The sequence below is a fragment of the Erigeron canadensis genome, chromosome 8 (genome assembly GCF_010389155.1).
Source record: "Erigeron canadensis isolate Cc75 chromosome 8, C_canadensis_v1, whole genome shotgun sequence".
Classification (NCBI taxonomy): domain Eukaryota; kingdom Viridiplantae; phylum Streptophyta; class Magnoliopsida; order Asterales; family Asteraceae; genus Erigeron; species Erigeron canadensis.
In genome coordinates, this window is record NC_057768.1 from 38,118,613 (window position 1) to 38,136,555 (window position 17,943).

The window sequence follows — 17,943 nt, forward strand, 5'->3', positions numbered from 1 at the left end:
CTGTATAATGTGTGGACAAGAGTTAGACAAGGAATAATTAAAGGTTAGGACTGTTTCACCTTTTTCACATTATTGTAACAATCAATTTTAATCTAAATAATACCCATATTATCATTCTCTCTCGCACTGCATACAACTAACCATTCTTGATTTCTTTCATGGGGAGCATAATGAAAGGTGCACATATACTAATATTCCCATTTCCAGCACAAGGTCATATGCTTCCACTACTAGACTTGACACACCACTTAGCAACCCATGGGCTAACCATAACCATCTTGGTCACACCCAAAAACCTACCAATTTTGAACCCACTTCTAGCTTCATGTCCCAACATCCAACCACTGGTCTTCCCTTTTCCTGACCACCCTTCACTTCCAAAAGGTGTTGAAAATGTTAAAGATATAGGAAACCATGGAAACTTACATATAATCAACTCACTTGCCAAACTTCAAGAAACAATAATCCAGTGGTTCAACTCCCACCCTAGTCCTCCTGTTGCCATGATTTCAGATTTTTTTCTTGGATGGACTCAACACCTTGCTAACAAACTGGGTATCCCCCGGGTCGGGTTTTTTTCATCTGGTGCTTTCTTGACTGCTGTTCTTGACTATGTTTGTCATAATATCAAGTTGGTTCAGTCTCAAGATGTGACTGTTTTTCATGACTTGCCAAATGGGCCTGCTTTAAAATGGGAGGAGCTTCCTACACTGGCCCGGGTGTATAAAGAATCTGACCCGGAATGGGAGTTGGTTCTTGATGGTCATATTGTTGGGAGGTCTAGTTGGGGTTCGATTGTGAATACTTTTTATGGATTGGAGACTCAATATATGGAGTATTTGACCAAAATAATGGGTCATGGGCGAGTTTTTGGAGTTGGTCCGGTTAGTTTGCTTAATGGGTCGGATCCAATGACCCGTGGGAAATCGGAGTCCGGGTCCGATTATGATGTGCTGAGATGGCTTGATTCGAGGCCTGATGGGTCGGTTTTGTATGTGTGTTTTGGAAGCCAAAAGTTTCTTAGTAAGGCCCAAATGGAGGCATTGGCTATTGGGCTTGAGGAGAGTGGGGTCCATTATGTTTGGGTGGTGAAACAAGAGTTAGGTGACCCGGTTGTTTCGGGATCGGGTAGAGGAATGGTGATAAATGGTTGGGCCCCACAGGTGTCGATATTGGGTCATCAAGCAGTGGCTGGATTTTTGAGTCATTGTGGATGGAACTCGGTTTTGGAAGCTATTGTGGGTGGAGTGAAGATATTGGCATGGCCTATGGAGGCTGACCAATACGTTAATGCTAGGTTGTTGGTAGACGACCATGGTGCGGCGGTGCGAGTTTGTGAAGGGGCGAATACCGTACCCGACTCGGCCGAGTTGGCTCGTAAAATCGGCGAGTCAATGAGTGGGTCTGAGAATAATAAGAAAATGAGAGCAAAAGAGCTTAAAGATAAAGCAATTGAAGCAGTCAAGGAAGGTGGGAGCTCATTTATGGAATTGGACAGGCTTGTCAACGCGTTATCCAACTTGGAACAAAAATTGGATGTTCCTCATTAGCATTTGATCTGAAGAGCAAATTATGGTCATATTCTATTTAAAATTTAAAATATAAAATATATCTAGAAGCTCAGAAACTTTGATGTTCTATTTTCTTTGACGTTTTATTTGTTTTTAATGATAGTTATGGCTAAAACATGTAACGAGAATCGAAGTGGTGATGGAAAATTCAAAGCACACATTTGGTATGTATATATAATGGGAAGGGTGAATCGTACCACAAGTATTGATATATGTATTACATTCATGCATTACTGGTTTGTAGAGAGTATTTTAAAAATTGTATTGTGTGGTAAAATTATCAAAAACTATGGTACCAATATCATTTTCCATATATAATACTTCCTCCGTCTCATTAATTGTGTTCAGTTTTGAATATTCAAAGTCTATTTTATATAAGTTATACTTTAAATATTTTTTATTATATTATATAATATTTGGCGAAAGTTATACCAAATGAAAACACATATAAACCTCTATTTATTCATATAACTTTCATCAATTATTACATAATATAAATAAAAATATTTTTGGTCAAAGTTGTAAAGAAATGACTTTGAAAATTATAAAGTGCATACTATTAATGGAATGGATGGAAATGTTAATGTTTGACATATAAGTATCGAAGCGCGTAACCCGAGCAAGGGGAAAAGTGTATCCCGACCACCCACTATTTGCGGCGACGTCGCCGCTAATAGTGGGTCCCAGGGTCACATCCGTCTGTAACGTTAGACTATATCACGTGGTGGTGGTCCCCACTATTTGCGGCGACGTCGCCGCTAATAGTGGGTCCCCCCACTGGCAGATTTTCGATATTTTTTGGGTATATTTATATTAAGTATAACTAATTTTTAGTTATTATTAACTTAATTTTCATGTGCTACAGGAGCGGCTTCTTGATACCCACCAAAGACTTTCCCAAGTGCCCAATACCCCGCCTACGCAGACATATGTGGACGCTTTAGGGACACGATCGGGACATACTCGTGTGGTTGGGCGTGTGGTTAGGGGAACACGTGGACTGAATGTCCCCCTCCCAGAGGATATAGAGCAACCCTTCCCAGCTCAGCAGTCACCGTCCTTTAACGTCAATGATATGTTCGCCCAGGGTAGCCCTTGGACCCAGTCATCATTCAAAGACGGACCTAGCACATCATCATCCCATGCTGGGCCTAGCACGTCACCGGCCCCCACACAGCGGTTGGGTAGTGATAGTGATAGTGATAGTGATAGTGATAGTGATAGTGATAGTGATAGTGATGATGAAAGTGATTAGTTTTCCTTTTTTTTATTGTTTGTATTCATCGTTTAACTGAAGTGTGATTTCCTTTTGTAATCTTGATTTGCGTGAAATTTTCACTTGTATTTTTTATGTTTTTATACATTTGTTGATAAAAAAATAATTGGAATCAAATTTAGAAAAGTATTATAAAATCAATGTATGTACAACAGAAAAGTATGAGAAATTGTTGATTAAAACTTGTTTTGCAACAACAACAACTTAAATACATAAAAAATATATACAATAAAAAAAGTATACATACAAACAACCTATATAAAACATTGAACGAATTTAATCATTTATTACAATAGGAGGGCCTGGTGGTACTCTTGGCATGTTTGCGTACAACCAATTTTGATACGCATCTTCTTGATTTGCGTACGTTAATGCTAGTCGACGTGCAGGATCGGTTGCGTGAAATTCCCATTCCGGATTCTTGTAGGCCATTGGGTAGTCGCCTGCTAATTTCACTGCAACAAAATGGGTTTCGTTGTTTATCAGAGCAATACTTATCGGTTGTTTGAATAACAGCTGATCTAAGCCGTGATGCATCGGAAATACTGTGCGGGGGTCACGTAGACTAACGCAGTTGACTATTATACCCAACTTACTGGCCAGGAGGATATGGAACCACACTTTACTCATCCAATGATGTATGGGCCGGCTTCGTCCATAATAAGATGTTCGCAGCGCTGACAACATTCGGTTGCCCTCTGTTTGCCCAAACATTTGCATGTACCCATCGAGGTCAGATTCAAACTCCGCGAGCATCTGCGTATGAACCCACTCTGCACCCATCTCCTCATCTAGCCCCAAAGCTACAGCGGTAGCTCGAAATCCACAGTTACCGTCTCCTTTGACATTTTGTGCACCTACAACGTACGGCCTTAAGTACGATGGTATCTCACCTAGTACCCAATCATAATTTTTGGAAAGACTGGCGTTATACGGTTCCGCAACATACCCAACCCAACTGGCCGATGACTGTGCCTCTGACTCTGGATCTGAAACCTGCGCCTGCCTTGATTCATATATGGGTGCGTTTCTAGATTGTGTAGGTGGTGGCCCGAAGATGTCATCTACTAAGTTGGAATATGGTTGGTCATAGTTGAGCCAATGGTTTTGGGACGTATCGCCGAATCCATATAATTTTTGTGTCACATATGGTGTATCCCCGACCCCGTAGGATTGGGACGGGTCCCCGAAAGTATATATATCATCAAGACTTGGATATGGGTGCAGGTTTCCGAAAATGTCAGAGTTATCTTTGACCCATTCTGATTCAGGGTGCCATTGATCGTCGAACAATTTTCGGTTCTCGGGATAACGACAGGACTGGGACGCCTCGTACGTACTGTGTCTGGCGGGCTGCGCAGGTGGGGGTTTGTTCAAATCTGGCACCTTGTATTCCCTCGGTTGACTGGACTTGGATTTTCGTAGCCCAGGTGGGTTGGTGTTGAGATCCGGCACCTGGACCATTAGTAAGAATCAGTTTCCTTAACTGAGGTAGTTATGTATACTGTATTTATTGAATAAGACAAATATTTTTTAAGATGTATTATGTATACCTTTGGCGGCTTTTGTTTCGAGCCGACTGGTCTTCCGCGTGTGGTCTTTTGAACAAGAGGATCTTTCACTTGTGTCTTACCAGGCTTAAAGATGTCTTTAATTTTTGACAACCAATGTTTCTTTTGGGCCTTGGGTTGCTGATCCAAGAAATTCGTAAGACCATCAACGACTTTATGGACATCGTCTTCTTCGTCTTCGTCTTCTACGCATGTCCACGGTGTTAAGTCAAGCTTTTTCCAAAACGGGTCTATGACATGAGGCTGTATACGAGTCCCTGCATTTTTTTGATATAAATAAGTGTACGAAATTATGTGGTTTTGATGAAAAAATACAAGTAATAAATCGTACTAACCGCGCTGCATGTACTCGGCAATCTTGCAGGCACATGGTACGAAATTGCACCCACATTTGTTAACATGTCTTTTAAGGACTTTGTCTAAGCGTACAATTTCATCAGCCATGATGTCCAAAGCTTTAAGTGAAACCTTTCCCAACAGGTCCTTCATACAGTTGTAATTATGTTTCCCCTTCCGGGTCCCGTTGCTATACCCCAGTTGGCCCCTTATTTCTGCTTCTTGACTGATCAGGACAGAATCAACACATTGGAGGATTCTAGTAAATGTGCATTTCCCCTCAATTCTTCCTTCAGTAAATGGTGCTCGGCCTCCACTCTGTTTGTGGTGTGGTTTTGATAGTTGAGGTGTTCATCGACCCAACAGGACACAAACTGCTCTCGGTATGGGGACAACCAATTATCGGTCAGGTACTTGTAGACGCCTGGAAAACCCGCAAGTTTTTCCTTTAACTCCTTCTCATTTGACTTAAACTCGTCAAAAGTCCGAGACTGATAGACTTTTTTCCACCAAACGTTAAGCCTGTCAATGTTAACATCTTTCTTCATCCGCAATGCCGGTTCACAGTGCTTGATTATGTTTTGCCATATATGGTACCTACACAGCAGATGTTTCGCTTCCGGCATAACAACCTTCAAAGCTCTCATCAGGGCCAGCTCCCTGTCAGTAAGAACGACACGAACGGCAAAGCTATCAGCAAGGGTGGACCGAAGACATCGTAAAACCCATTGATAATTTGCCTCCCGCTCGTTTACGATAAACGCATACGCTAAACTGAAGGTCTTCCCCGTTGAAGTCACGCCGACGATCTCAACTAGCGGCATGTTGTAGATGTTAGTTTTGTACGTGGAGTTTATTTCAATAACCCAGGGAAATGCGCGCCATAGGGTCATTGATGTTGGATGAATGAAAAACAGGTTCTCCAAGCATCCATTTTTGTTATTTGTGGTGAACTGGTAAAAGTATCTTTTCTCTTGCAACAGTGAAAACATAACCTGCGATTAATGACCAAGATAGAGTAAATAAGTCAATTACAACAACGTAGTACAATAGAATATTTAATGTTTGTACCTGCATTGGAGTACGCCCTGCTTGCCCCGACCTTCTTCTCGCTTTTAGGAAGTTCGTAATGTCTCCTTTGCGAGTCAAGTTTCCAGGAAATTCAAGTTTGAGGTTTACCAGGATCCGATGTGGGTACAAACTGCGATCCGATTGGGTCCCCACAAATTCCTTTTCTTCATCCGTCATCCGTCTGGCGTATGCATTCCCTTGCAGATTGGTAGTTGGATCATGATTGTGTCTCTAATCCTTGACAGTTAACCTCCAACCACCATCACGCCCAGGGCGGCTTATTAAAGTGAAGAGACAACCTATCTTACTGGACCGTTTGGGTGGCCAATTAACCTTGCATCGCGCGCTCCACCGTGGTGACATATAAGTGTCACTTTATTCACCACCTCTTTTGAGTTTTTGTTCGTCCGCCGTATAACTAGAACATAACCCAAATCCATTGTTGTTCTTTGAGCCCACTCCGTTAATTCTTCAAAGGAACCGAACACCTCATCAGTTTCAAAGTCCCCAGCTTCGCATTCATATTCACCGTCTGCATCAGGTTGCTCAAACACATTATCCGGCACTTCAATACGTACGTTTTCTGGGTCTGCCCAAATATCCTCCAAACTATCCATCTGAAATAATTCAAGTAAACATCAACCTCATTAACTATTAATGGTGCCCATACTATATATATATATATATATATATATTTACATCTATACTCAATATATATAATATATATATATATAAACAAAACGCTTGAAAAATAAAGATACACAATACCATCAACTACAAATACTGTTAAAATATATATCTTGAAACGCTTGAAACAATACGCTTGAAAAAATACGCTTGAAACAATACGCTTGAAAAAATATATATCTATACTCAAGAAATTTTTTTCAGAAACTTATATTGTTGCAATATAGTTCCGCAACATATATAGTATCTAAAAGTGATGGGCTAACATCATTTTATCCTATCAAAGAATGGTTCGGTATGGCATATTTTCATTCCCAAGGTCGACACAGTATGGCATGCATGACTGAAAGCTGGTGGTCGCTGAAAACGAGGTGCCACGTCACCGGCATTAGCGGCGACGTCGCCGCTAATGCCGGTGACGTGGCACCTCGTTTTCAGCGACCACCAGCCTTGTCAGTCAGCGTTGTGAGTCTGTCGGGGGTCCCACTATTAGCGGCGACGTCGCCGCTAATAACCTGGTGGGTTGACCGTTGACCTGGTGGTGTTACCCAATGCCATTAATTATTTGCTTGACTGGTTGGTGCTTGGTTGGTGTTATAAAAACCTTCTGCTTCTTTTTATATCCATTTTGTAGTTCAAAGTCATTGTTGGGTAAGCGGGTCATTTTTCAAAGGGATGGCGTACGCAGATCTAAGAGCGGAATTCTACTTTGACTTTTGCTTTTATATTGTTTTAGGTACCAATTAGATTATTTTGTCAAGATATTGTTAGGGATGTCACTAATAAGACGTATATATTTTGTCAAGATACCAATTAGATTATTTATATTGCTTTTATATTGTTTTATATTGCTTTTATATTGTTTTAGGTACCAACCAGCTGAGTTGGATCAGTGGTTAGAGTTTTTGCCTCTGAAGACAGAGGTCAAGGGTTCGATCCTCATGCCCAGCAAAGCTGGAGAGCCTTTTCTATGGAAGCAGCCTCTCTACCTTTGGTAGGGGTAAGACTGTCTACATCTCAACCTCCCCTATACACCGTCTAAGACGGTATTGTGACCCAAAACCCGTGGAAGACGGCATTGGGAGTTACTTACTTACTTTTTTTTACTAATAAGACGTATAAAAAGTGATTATATATATATATATATATATATATATAAAAGTATATAACACTAGCTAGTCATCAAAATTTTTAACAATAATGTAATGATGCATCTAAATATATGTTACTGATAACCTTAAGGGGATCATTAGCAAAGCTCTTTTGATCATATTACATATAACTATATAAATGATACATTTCATTTAATCTCCCTCATAGCTATTTTAATTTCAGAAACTTATATAGTTTTTTAAGTAGTTTTTAGGTAAATATATTTGTTTTATGAATTTAAATTTTCTTTTATATTTATTTGCTTTTAATATCCACTATAAGAAAAAAAAAACCTTTGGCCACCACAAATGTCGTATCCAAAGCTGCTCTTTCTTGAAGTGATCATTATATGTAATGATTTATTTGCTAAAAAAAGACACACCATAGCAAAAACGATTAAAGCTGTATACATAGGATACGACAAACACAGTTGACTGCGTGGTAAGGCCTATCAAAAAGGAACCTCATTCACACCTTTTCGACACTAGCACATTAGCTTTTTTCTCTCCCCATTCCTCTCTTCCACATTTATTAACAATAACACATCTTTCACCGCTTTTATTTATTTAAAATTTTATTAACCCAAATATTAATAAAACTTTTATTTAAAATAAAATAATTTCAAATGTGGCAACATATTCGGAATATGGCAAAAATAGCCGCTAACGGCTATTTTTTGTAAAAACACTATACATACACTACCATTCCACACTTCAACTCACACAAATTCATTTTCACTTCTTCATACACTAAACTACCCGTTCAAACAACCAAATGAATCTAAACTTTAGACCACCCATGACTATGTCCGAGGCCAAAGACTCGATGCAAGGTGATAGTTATAAATACTTCCACCACAATGATGGTGACAGTTTCATGTTGTCTACTGATTCTCGCTTTAATTGAGTCGTAATTTTAATGTTTAGGTCTCGCAATTTTAATGTTTAGGACTCGTAATTCTCGGTTTTTGGGACTCGTAATTTTAATTTTAATACTTAAAAGTATGAATAAATTTATGTTGTCATTAAATTATCAAGTAAGCATTACAATACATAAAACACATTTAATTAAAAGCAACTAGATAAGCTCTCTGAAACACTGCTCATATCTGAAGCCCCTCCCATACTTCTCCCAGTACTCCTAATGCGTCGTTGCATAAAGCAACTCATCATATAAGGTCTTTCCCTGTGCATTCAACCTCGTTCAGATTGACTCAGACTGCTTACATTCATTGCGAATATTGGTGAAGTGATCTACTAGTTGAGATTTGCTCCGTGGACCTTCAGTCATGTTCATGTTGAACCTTTCAGTAATGTCGGTCCAAGCGTTTTCGCTTGGGTTAACCATTTCACATCTACTGGTCACAGGGTCAGGTAGCCTCAACATCCAATACCTCAACAACAAAAGATCTTCTGATTCAGTCCACCTTCATAGCGTCATTTCTAAATGGAATGTAATATAAAATGGTTTATGGAATAATTTGAGGAAGATAAAAAGGGTTTGTAAAAGAGTATGAATGGTTATGGAATGGTTTATCGAGTGGTTTATGGAATAGTTTGAGGAAGATGAAACGGGTTTGTAAAAGAGTGTTTATATAAAGATGGAAAAAAAAAAAACCAAAACTAGTCGTTAATCTCTCTCTTCCTCGTCAAACTGTGTCGATTGGTCGATGGAGAGGGACGAAGAAGGCCATCGACGAGTTGCTCACAATAGGTTCCTCGTCAACGATCCCTTCGAAGCTCTGTCGACGAGCCTATTGTGATAGGCCTAATATGATGAAAGTAAAATAATAACAAAACAAATAATAGAATTTAATACATACAATAGAGGTCGCAAATTTAATATAAAAGTTTAATATACAAACAATAGATGATTTTAGAGTCAAATACACACAATGGCAAACCGAACAAAGTCTGATACATTTTCATGTACTAATTATAAAGCTATTTGATTAATAAGTAGAATTATATTTTTTAAAATTATTGTTAAATGTTCAAACGTGTATCATACTTGTCATTTTTAGTTATTGTTTGTATTCAATTCTTAAGCCATATACTTACGTTTATCAAAATTTTAATTTGTTGTTATATCATGTTCATGTCATGTCAAAGGATTTATTATATAATAATATCTATCTATAATATAACTAAAAGAGAATATTGGGGTACATTTGACACCCCTAATTCCTCTCCTGTAGCTTAAAACTCCATCTTTATTAATTTTATATTTTTTTAATTATTAAATCTATAAGCAGACATAATTAAATTTATATATATGCAGCCTAGGAGAAAACCCTCACATATTCTCAACCAAAAACAAAAATCTACGACCAAAACAAAAAAATAATCGCCTACCAACAAGTCGACTATCAAGAGGGTTTTTTTTTAATATACTTTGTTCATATTTAATCATTATTATTATTATAGGTTAAGAGCACCGGAATGCAATAAACGACCAAAAAGTTATCGTGTGCACGAACTAACGTTTCTTTTTATTCTATGACAGAAACCTGCTAAAAAGTTCTATAGAATTCAAAACTGACATAGTAAAAAGGTAGACGGTTAACACCCTTGAATATTGCCGTTTACTACTTATTTTTCATCTTATTGGAATAATATATTTAAAAAAAACAAAAAAAAAAAACAACCTTTTATATTTCAACAATCAATCAGCATACACACAAAGATCTATATCAAACAATCTATATCAAATTCTTGAGAAAACCAAAATAACAAACCTGTTCAAGTAGTGGCAGTTACCTAAAATGGTGATTTCCCACTAAATCCAATTTTAACCAATTTCATAATAAATCCATCAAATTAACAACTAATAATAATCAAATCCATTTTCTAATCCAGCTATCATGCTAGTTTTCTGATCCCGTTCAATTCCATTGGTCAACTAGTTTAGAAAATCAAAATTCAATTCATGATTGCAGATATTTGTGTGAATACAGTTTTCTTTTCGAGTGGTGCGGCGGCGATACGATGGGGGTGGCGGCTCGGTGGTTACGTTCAAGTGGTGCGGCACCGACGGCGGTACGTGGGGGTAGCAACATAGGTGGCGTTGGGGGTTGGTTTGTCGTCTTTTTATTATGATGATGGAAGTTTTTTTTGTAGTGTACCCGTTTTTCTGGCGAGATGGAGCGCAGTGAGGGTCGTCGGGATCTGAAAAGGGAGAGACACAGAGAGAGAGAGATAGAGGGTGAAGAATAGAAGTATATTCCGGCAAGATGGAGCGGCCGTCTAGTGGTGTGTTCGCCGGAATCTGAAGAGGGAGGGAGGGAGGGAGAGAGAGGGGCGGAAGATCTGCAAGTTTTTATATATGGATTGAGATTCCCTAAAGTTAATTACAACTTTATTGGTAAAGTTGTAGATCCTAACCATTGATTTAAAATCAAGGGTCAAGATTCAAAGATGAACTTTGAATATCTTTGAATCTTGACCTTTGATTTCAATTCAAATGTCAAGATGCTTCCAACTTTACCAATAAAGTTGAAAACAACTTTAAGGGATCTCAATCCTTATATATATACTCTATGTGTAGTGTATATATAAATTTATATAAATATAAGGTGACCGGTCCACATAAGCAATTTATCAACTTTATGCTACTTTAGCATGTTTAGCCATTTTCAGCCATAGAATAAAGAAAATCGTTAGTTCGTGCACACTATAACTTTTCGGTTATGGTTTATTGCATTCCATAGCACTAAACCCTATTATTATTTAACATTGAATTCTTATGTTATTGTTATTGTTATCTTTATTAATTTAGTTTGTTGTCCATTATAGATTCATCATGGCTTCTTCTTCAACGACCAAAAATAAGACTACATTGGTTTATCTTGAAGATCTTAAGCTAACACATGTTAACCATCATCTACGACTCCGTGTTGTGCATGTATGAACTGTTTTGGAGTGGAACAACCCAAAGAAAATCAAAACGTTCAAGATGGTCTTTGTTGACAAATTGGTATGTATTTTTCAAATTATATAATATACACTTTTTGTTTCAATCTATAGTCTATAATTTTTGTTTTTGTTTGTCTTAAGTTTAAATATAACAAACTGCAAATTTTTTATTTAACTAAAGTTCAAAAAAAAAAAGGTTAACTGGATTCAATATGTATATGGAGTTAATTTTCATATGTTTCATTCTTTAGTTTTCGTAATTATAGTCTAAAGTTGTTGTTTGTGTTTGTCTTAAATTTAAATATAACAAACTACAAATTTTTTATTTAACTAAAGTTGAAAAAAAAGAGTTAACTAGATTCAATATTTATATGAAGTTAATTTTCATATGTTTCCTTCTTTATAATTTCGTATCTAGATAATGAAGATTCTGACGAAACTGATGTTGATGATGAAATGCTTGATAGCTATGAATCCAATGATAAAGGTGAATGGAACTATTTAAATCAATCAGAAGACGATCCTGTGTTTGATATTAAATATTCTGATAATTAGTATGATTCCGATATGTATAATAGGTCTTGCCCGAAGGATTAGTTGATTACTTCAACTTTTGTCTTATTTGAATCGTTTTATGTTTTATTTTTAGGTATTCTAATTTTATTCAGTATCTATTTAATATACTTGAATTTCGTTTTTTTAAGCCTTGATTAATATATTTTGAGACTACCCGTCCATTGGAGATTGGACGGGTCTGAGCACTAATTTAGATATATTTATAGTGCAAACTCAAAGTTTTTCTAAAAACTAGCGTATAAGTAGAAACTATAAATCTATTCGATCAAAATGACACATACAAGCCCAATAATGAAGTCAATCCATTCAATTGGGCTGGATAACCAAATAAACTTATAGCAAAAGATCAAATTTGTTACAAGCCAAGTAGCCCAGATAAAGATGGGATATCTTTGTCTCACTTAGGCATTAGGTATGCTTCAAATTCTGCAATTGGAGTGAAATGCAAGATTTTATGACATAAAACCCCTATTGAGACAAACACTTCAACAACCATCAATAGTTACTGAAAAATTATCAAGACATGCAGGCACTTTTCTTACACATCAAGGAATTGAAACTATAAGCTAGCCCTCCTTTCCTTTTCAGAATTTTCTTAAATGTAATTAAGTGTATATATATATACACGTGTGATTGTTTATTTATGTTATTATTATTATAGGGAATTATATATGTATGGATTCCACGCTATACAGTAAAACCTGTATAAATTAATAATGTCGGAATTAAAGTTTTTTATAAATTTATCGAGATATTATTATATCGATAAATTAATAAATTATTAATTTAAAGATATTCATATATGACCTTCAAAATTTCCTTTTTAATTTCCATTCTCAATTTATGTTCTCACATTAAATTTAATAAAATTGCCAAGTGCATTGTTTTGAATTAAAGATAGTTTAATGTACGAGAAGACAATGTCTCAACTCTTAAATGCGATGAGAAAATTAAAAGATGAACTCAATATAGATTCCAAATTTCAAAGAAAACAAGTAATTATAAATTCATTTTTTACTAGATAATGTTAAACTTTTAAAAATTCAAGGAATTATTAATTTATAGTTTTATTGAAACTAGTATATTTACATTGGGGTTTTGAAAATTTTGTTATCTTATTATTTTATTGATTGGGGTCCAATTTTGTACTGATCCCAAGTTAGGACCGGACAAATTATTAATTTTATCAAGATTATTAATTTATTAAGTATTAAATTATCGAGGTTCTACTGTATGTCCATAGCATTAATAAATTGGTGTTTTTCCTTTAAAAGTTAATCTTTTTTGGACTAGCTATTAGGCTGGTGCTTATAATAACTTCTCCCGAGCGTCCTCACAAGCCCAAGACGCGGACGGCTATAGGCCGTGGTTGTCCTGGCGTCAGCGTCCTCCGGATTGTTCTTGGGGAAGAAGTTCGAAGACGTTCAAAAGTGGGACCAAACGAGTCGTTTGATTATTTTTTTTTTTTGTAATAACTCTTTTTTTTTTCTTATTTAAACACTAACCTTGTTCTCATTTTAACACACAAACAATTCATCAAACAAACTTCTCATTTCATTTTACATAAACATTTCATTTCAAACACCACCCAAATTATGTCTAGTTCATCAACAAGTGATGAATTCAATTTCCTTTCCAACACCGCTACGCAAATGAACACGCTATTTAATTCAGAGATTGCAGGCGTCGTTTTTGATCTTTGTAACGAAGAAGAATCAAACGATAACGCGTCTGGTTCACGTGTTCCTAGAACCAGAAGGGTTTTTTAAATAAATGTTGTAATGTGTTATTTTTATTTGAATGGTGTTTTTTAAATAAATGTTGTAATGTGTTATTAATATTAAAAATATTTTTATTTGAATGGTGTTTTTTAAATAAATGTTGTAATGTGTTATTAATAATAAAAGTATTTTATTTGAATGCTAGTCTTTTTGGTATAAAAAAAATAAAAGAAATGATGATGTGGCGAAGAAGTTCTAAAGAAGTTGTCCTTATAAACAGTGGGTGTCCTGAGGAGAGTACTGGATTATGTGATGCTGATGTGGCAGTGAAGAAGTTCCAAGAAGCTGCTTCCTATAAGCACAGACCTTAGGCATGTGCTTATATGACACATCTGTTTGGAGCTTCTTCACTGCCATATCAACATAACATTATTCAGGACTTCTTTCAGGACACTCACTGCCTATAAGGACAACTTCTTCAGAACTTTTTCGCCACATCATCAATTAATTATAATTTATCTCACACACAAATACACATATATATACCCCACACATATATTTAAAAAAAAAACAAAGTACAGTTGCTACCGCCCTTATTGACAACAAGAATGTCTGTTGTACGACATTGGATGAGTTTTTAAAAAAGAGGCCTTAATCTTGAAATTTGATGCCAGCAGGTATTAATTAACCTACCAAACAAAGAAAACGCGATAAAATCATGGTACTTGCAAGAACGTATCATTTGCCCAGGTTAACGCGCCAATATAGATCAAACAATAAAAAGGGCAAAATTTGTGACTGGTCAATTACGACGTGATGTAATTCCTTTTGCAAGTAAATTTAAGTATATGCCTAGCTAAGTTTATGTTTTAAAAAAAAAAAAAAGTAATATAAAGGTTTTATAAAAGTTTCAATTTATATATATAGTGGTACGTACTGTATTAACGTCCTCTATTTTATAATTAATTAAAAAGTGGAGTGATCGATATAACGGAACTGTTAATTAAAGCTAAATAAGACGTTGATCGAGTCTAATATTAATATAGTGATCAGTTAGTTGACAATATGTTATACTGAGTTACTGGCGCAGTAAATTATGTGATAACTACACTAGTAAAATAAAATTTTACCAAAAAAGTTGTAAATGAATACAAAAATTAATCAACATACAGGTAATTATGTCATATATAGTTGAAGAGTTAATATCTATACTATACTATAAAGTAGATTCCTTCCAAATTTTCAACATTAAATTGAAATTTTCAATATTGATTTTAAATACATCTCCAAAATACCCTTCTCATCTATTCTATATTTATCTAAAATAACCATAATACCCTTTCTCTCTCCTCAAATCTCAACCAATCATCTTTTTTCTCTCTCCTCCATAAATCATTTATTTCTGCAATTCATTGAAAATCTTTTATCTCAAAAATCATACGTCGATAAATTATAAAAATTGTATGGGTGTTCTTAAAATTTCATGCTCTTTCATTAGAGATGTCATTCGATATACTTTCGACGAATTTTTAAATCCGAGGGCGGAGGGCGGAGGCCGTGGGCATTTGACTATCACACTCTCTGCCCTAGCTATCGCCCCCACCATCTCACCGCCGCAACGCACGGATATTTACTCTCGTATAATTAATTGCGGGGAGAAATAAGAATTGAAACTCACACTTTCACCAAACCAAACCAACTGCCATAAAAATGACATGCACGTACGTACCACTATATATATAAATTGAAACTTCCATCTAGCTAGCTTCCAGCCATTTGCAGATCCGGCCTTCTAATTTATTTAGTGATTAATTAACTTTATAATTTATTTAATTTAATTAGGTTTCAAGCATGTCTTCTAAAGAAAATGTGAAGAAGAAGCAAAAGCCTTTACTATCAACTCACGCCCTTATCTTGTCTAAACACTTGAAAAAAGTTTACCCTGCTGAGCTTCAGAAAACTAGCTCACTTCTCTCCATCTCTTCACTTTCGTCGTCGACCCTTTCGCGCAACTCAAGTACTACTGATGGATCATTCACTGATTCTTCTTCTTCTTCTACGGTGGACCAGGCCATCTCGTCCGTGCTACACCTCATTGCCCCACAACCTGCTAGAAGATCAGATGTCACACCAACAACGGCTAAAACTACTAGTACAACGCCTGTTCTTGTTGAAGTACTCGTAGTAAATATTGATCCGGTTCCACAACCGTGTCTGGTTCCTGATCAAGAAACTACTACTTGTGAGGAAAACGTGAAAAGATGCAACTGGATTACGAAAACTAGCGGTAAGCTCATTGGCATTATACAAAAAAAATACGTATACTTGTTGCTAGAAAGCTAACTGAAGTTTTTTTCAATAGAATTTGATTGTGTTGTAATTATTATTTTAAGTTAGATTAGGTGATACAACAGTTTCATGTAATTAGTTGCATATATATATGTATAATAAAATGGAAATGTGACATAATGCATAATGCAGATAAACTATATGTTCAATTCCATGATGAGTGCTGGGGAGTTCCGGTTTATGATGACAAGTGAGTACGTAGTAGTGATCGCCTCCCTTAATCTTTTCCCTTAGCTAGCTCTTAATTCTCAATATATATATATATAATAATAATTACTAAGATACACGCGCTTAATTACATTGATTCGATTCAACTAGTATATTAATATCAGTTATATATAGTCGATCTGGTGTGACGTACTTAATTAACTAAACTAGTATATACAGCCATTTGTTCGAGCTGCTTTCACTGTCAGGGATGCTGATGGATTACAATTGGACACAAATTCTAAAACGAAAGCAACTTTTCAGGTACGCAAATTAAACCACATCAATCGTTGCATGTAAGTCTCTAAACATGAAAAGAAGAACCAACAAATTAAGTCCTTAATTACTCGTCGGATGGTTAATTAATTAGGGAAACTTTTGCTGGATTTGAACCAAACATTGTTGCGAAAATGGGAGAGAAAGAGGTAACCGAAATAGCATCAAACAAGGAAATTATGTTGGCTGAAAGTCGAGTTAGATCCATTATTGACAACGCCAAATGCATCTTAAAGGTAATTATGACTAATTAATTAAAACCATATCATTATCAGAGATTGAACCACTGTTTTTTTTTTTCTCCAAATGCAACGTAACAGTCTCTACCAAGTGGGATATATAACCTCATATATATTTACTTGTTTGGTTGTCAAACGTACGTACATATAAACGACGTGCGTGTACTAATTAAAATGTTTTTATAATAATAATTCCTGTAGATTGCGAAACAACATGGATCGTTTAGCGGATACATGTGGGGTTGTGTAAACTACAAACCAAGTATAAACAGATACAAACATGCAAGAAATGTGCCATTAAGAACACCAAAAGCAGAAGCTATTAGCAAGGACTTGTTGAAGCATGGCTTCCGATTCGTGGGTCCAGTTATTGTTTATTCTTTCATGCAGGCTGCTGGAATGAGCATTGACCATCTTGTTGACTGCTTTAGGTTTGATGAATGTGTTAACCTTGCTGAAAGACCATGGAGGCATGTCTAATTATAATTATTATACTCTTATTTATAATAATTATGTAACTATCCAATAATTATTGTATTAATAATTCCATTAACCTTATATTTGTAAGGGATAATTAAAGGCTGTTGTCCCTAATCGTTTGATTCACAAAATATGAACAAGAGAGAATATACTAGAAATATATAACCGTATGTGATAGATATGAAATTATGTTAGACAAACCATCGTGAGTGTTCACGAATGGTCACACCTATTCTTACTTAACAGCCATCGTGACTTTTGCCAAGAGTCACGACCTTTCACAAGTAATAACCGTCATTCGGTTATTATCTATCCTATTGACACACTAATCCCTTATACTTTACATAACACACTAATTACATAATATACAGAGCAATGATTCGGGATTACGGTCCACAAAGGCATGGGAGTGTACCCAATTATGACAAAAAGGCTATGTAATGTACCATACTATTCGACTTGCTATTCAGTGTAACCAACTATGTTTTTTGGGTTATGTAATGTAAGCAACCGGTTA

The 17,943-nt window shown here is 35.9% G+C and overlaps 2 protein-coding genes across 3 annotated transcripts; both read left to right on the plus strand.

Annotated features, from left to right (window-relative positions):
- Positions 1–68: 68 nt before the first annotated feature.
- On the plus strand, positions 69–2,928 carry LOC122580519 (UDP-glycosyltransferase 89A2-like). Of its 2 annotated transcripts, XR_006320813.1 has the most exons (3): positions 69–1,575; positions 1,675–1,735; positions 2,437–2,928. XR_006320813.1 is itself a non-coding variant. In XM_043752793.1 (2 exons), the coding sequence occupies exon 1, from the start codon at positions 159–161 to the stop codon at positions 1,548–1,550; it is 1,392 nt and encodes a 463-aa protein (XP_043608728.1). In that variant the 5' UTR covers positions 69–158; the 3' UTR covers positions 1,551–1,575; positions 1,675–1,905. The 2 variants fall into 2 exon arrangements, 1 of the variants encoding a protein (XP_043608728.1); XM_043752793.1 differs by lacking the exon at positions 2,437–2,928 and having other exon boundaries at positions 1,675–1,905.
- A 12,798-nt stretch (positions 2,929–15,726) lies between these two features.
- LOC122610778 (DNA-3-methyladenine glycosylase-like) lies at positions 15,727–17,614 on the plus strand. Its single transcript, XM_043783736.1, has 5 exons — positions 15,727–16,162; positions 16,357–16,414; positions 16,612–16,695; positions 16,802–16,943; positions 17,148–17,614. Exons 1-5 carry the CDS (start codon positions 15,727–15,729, stop codon positions 17,424–17,426), a joined length of 999 nt encoding a protein of 332 aa, XP_043639671.1. The 3' UTR covers positions 17,427–17,614.
- Positions 17,615–17,943: the final 329 nt, after the last annotated feature.

Bases quoted from the DNA above. Each gene is read 5' to 3' on its own strand.
- LOC122580519 (XM_043752793.1), top strand. From the start codon at position 159: ATGGGGAGCATAATGAAAGGTGCACATATACTAATATTCCCATTTCCA.
- LOC122610778 (XM_043783736.1), top strand. From the start codon at position 15,727: ATGTCTTCTAAAGAAAATGTGAAGAAGAAGCAAAAGCCTTTACTATCA. The intron at 16,415-16,611 runs GTGAGTACGTAG...TAGTATATACAG, and splicing joins GTTCCGGTTTATGATGACAA to CCATTTGTTCGAGCTGCTTT. The intron at 16,944-17,147 runs GTAATTATGACT...TAATTCCTGTAG, and splicing joins ACGCCAAATGCATCTTAAAG to ATTGCGAAACAACATGGATC.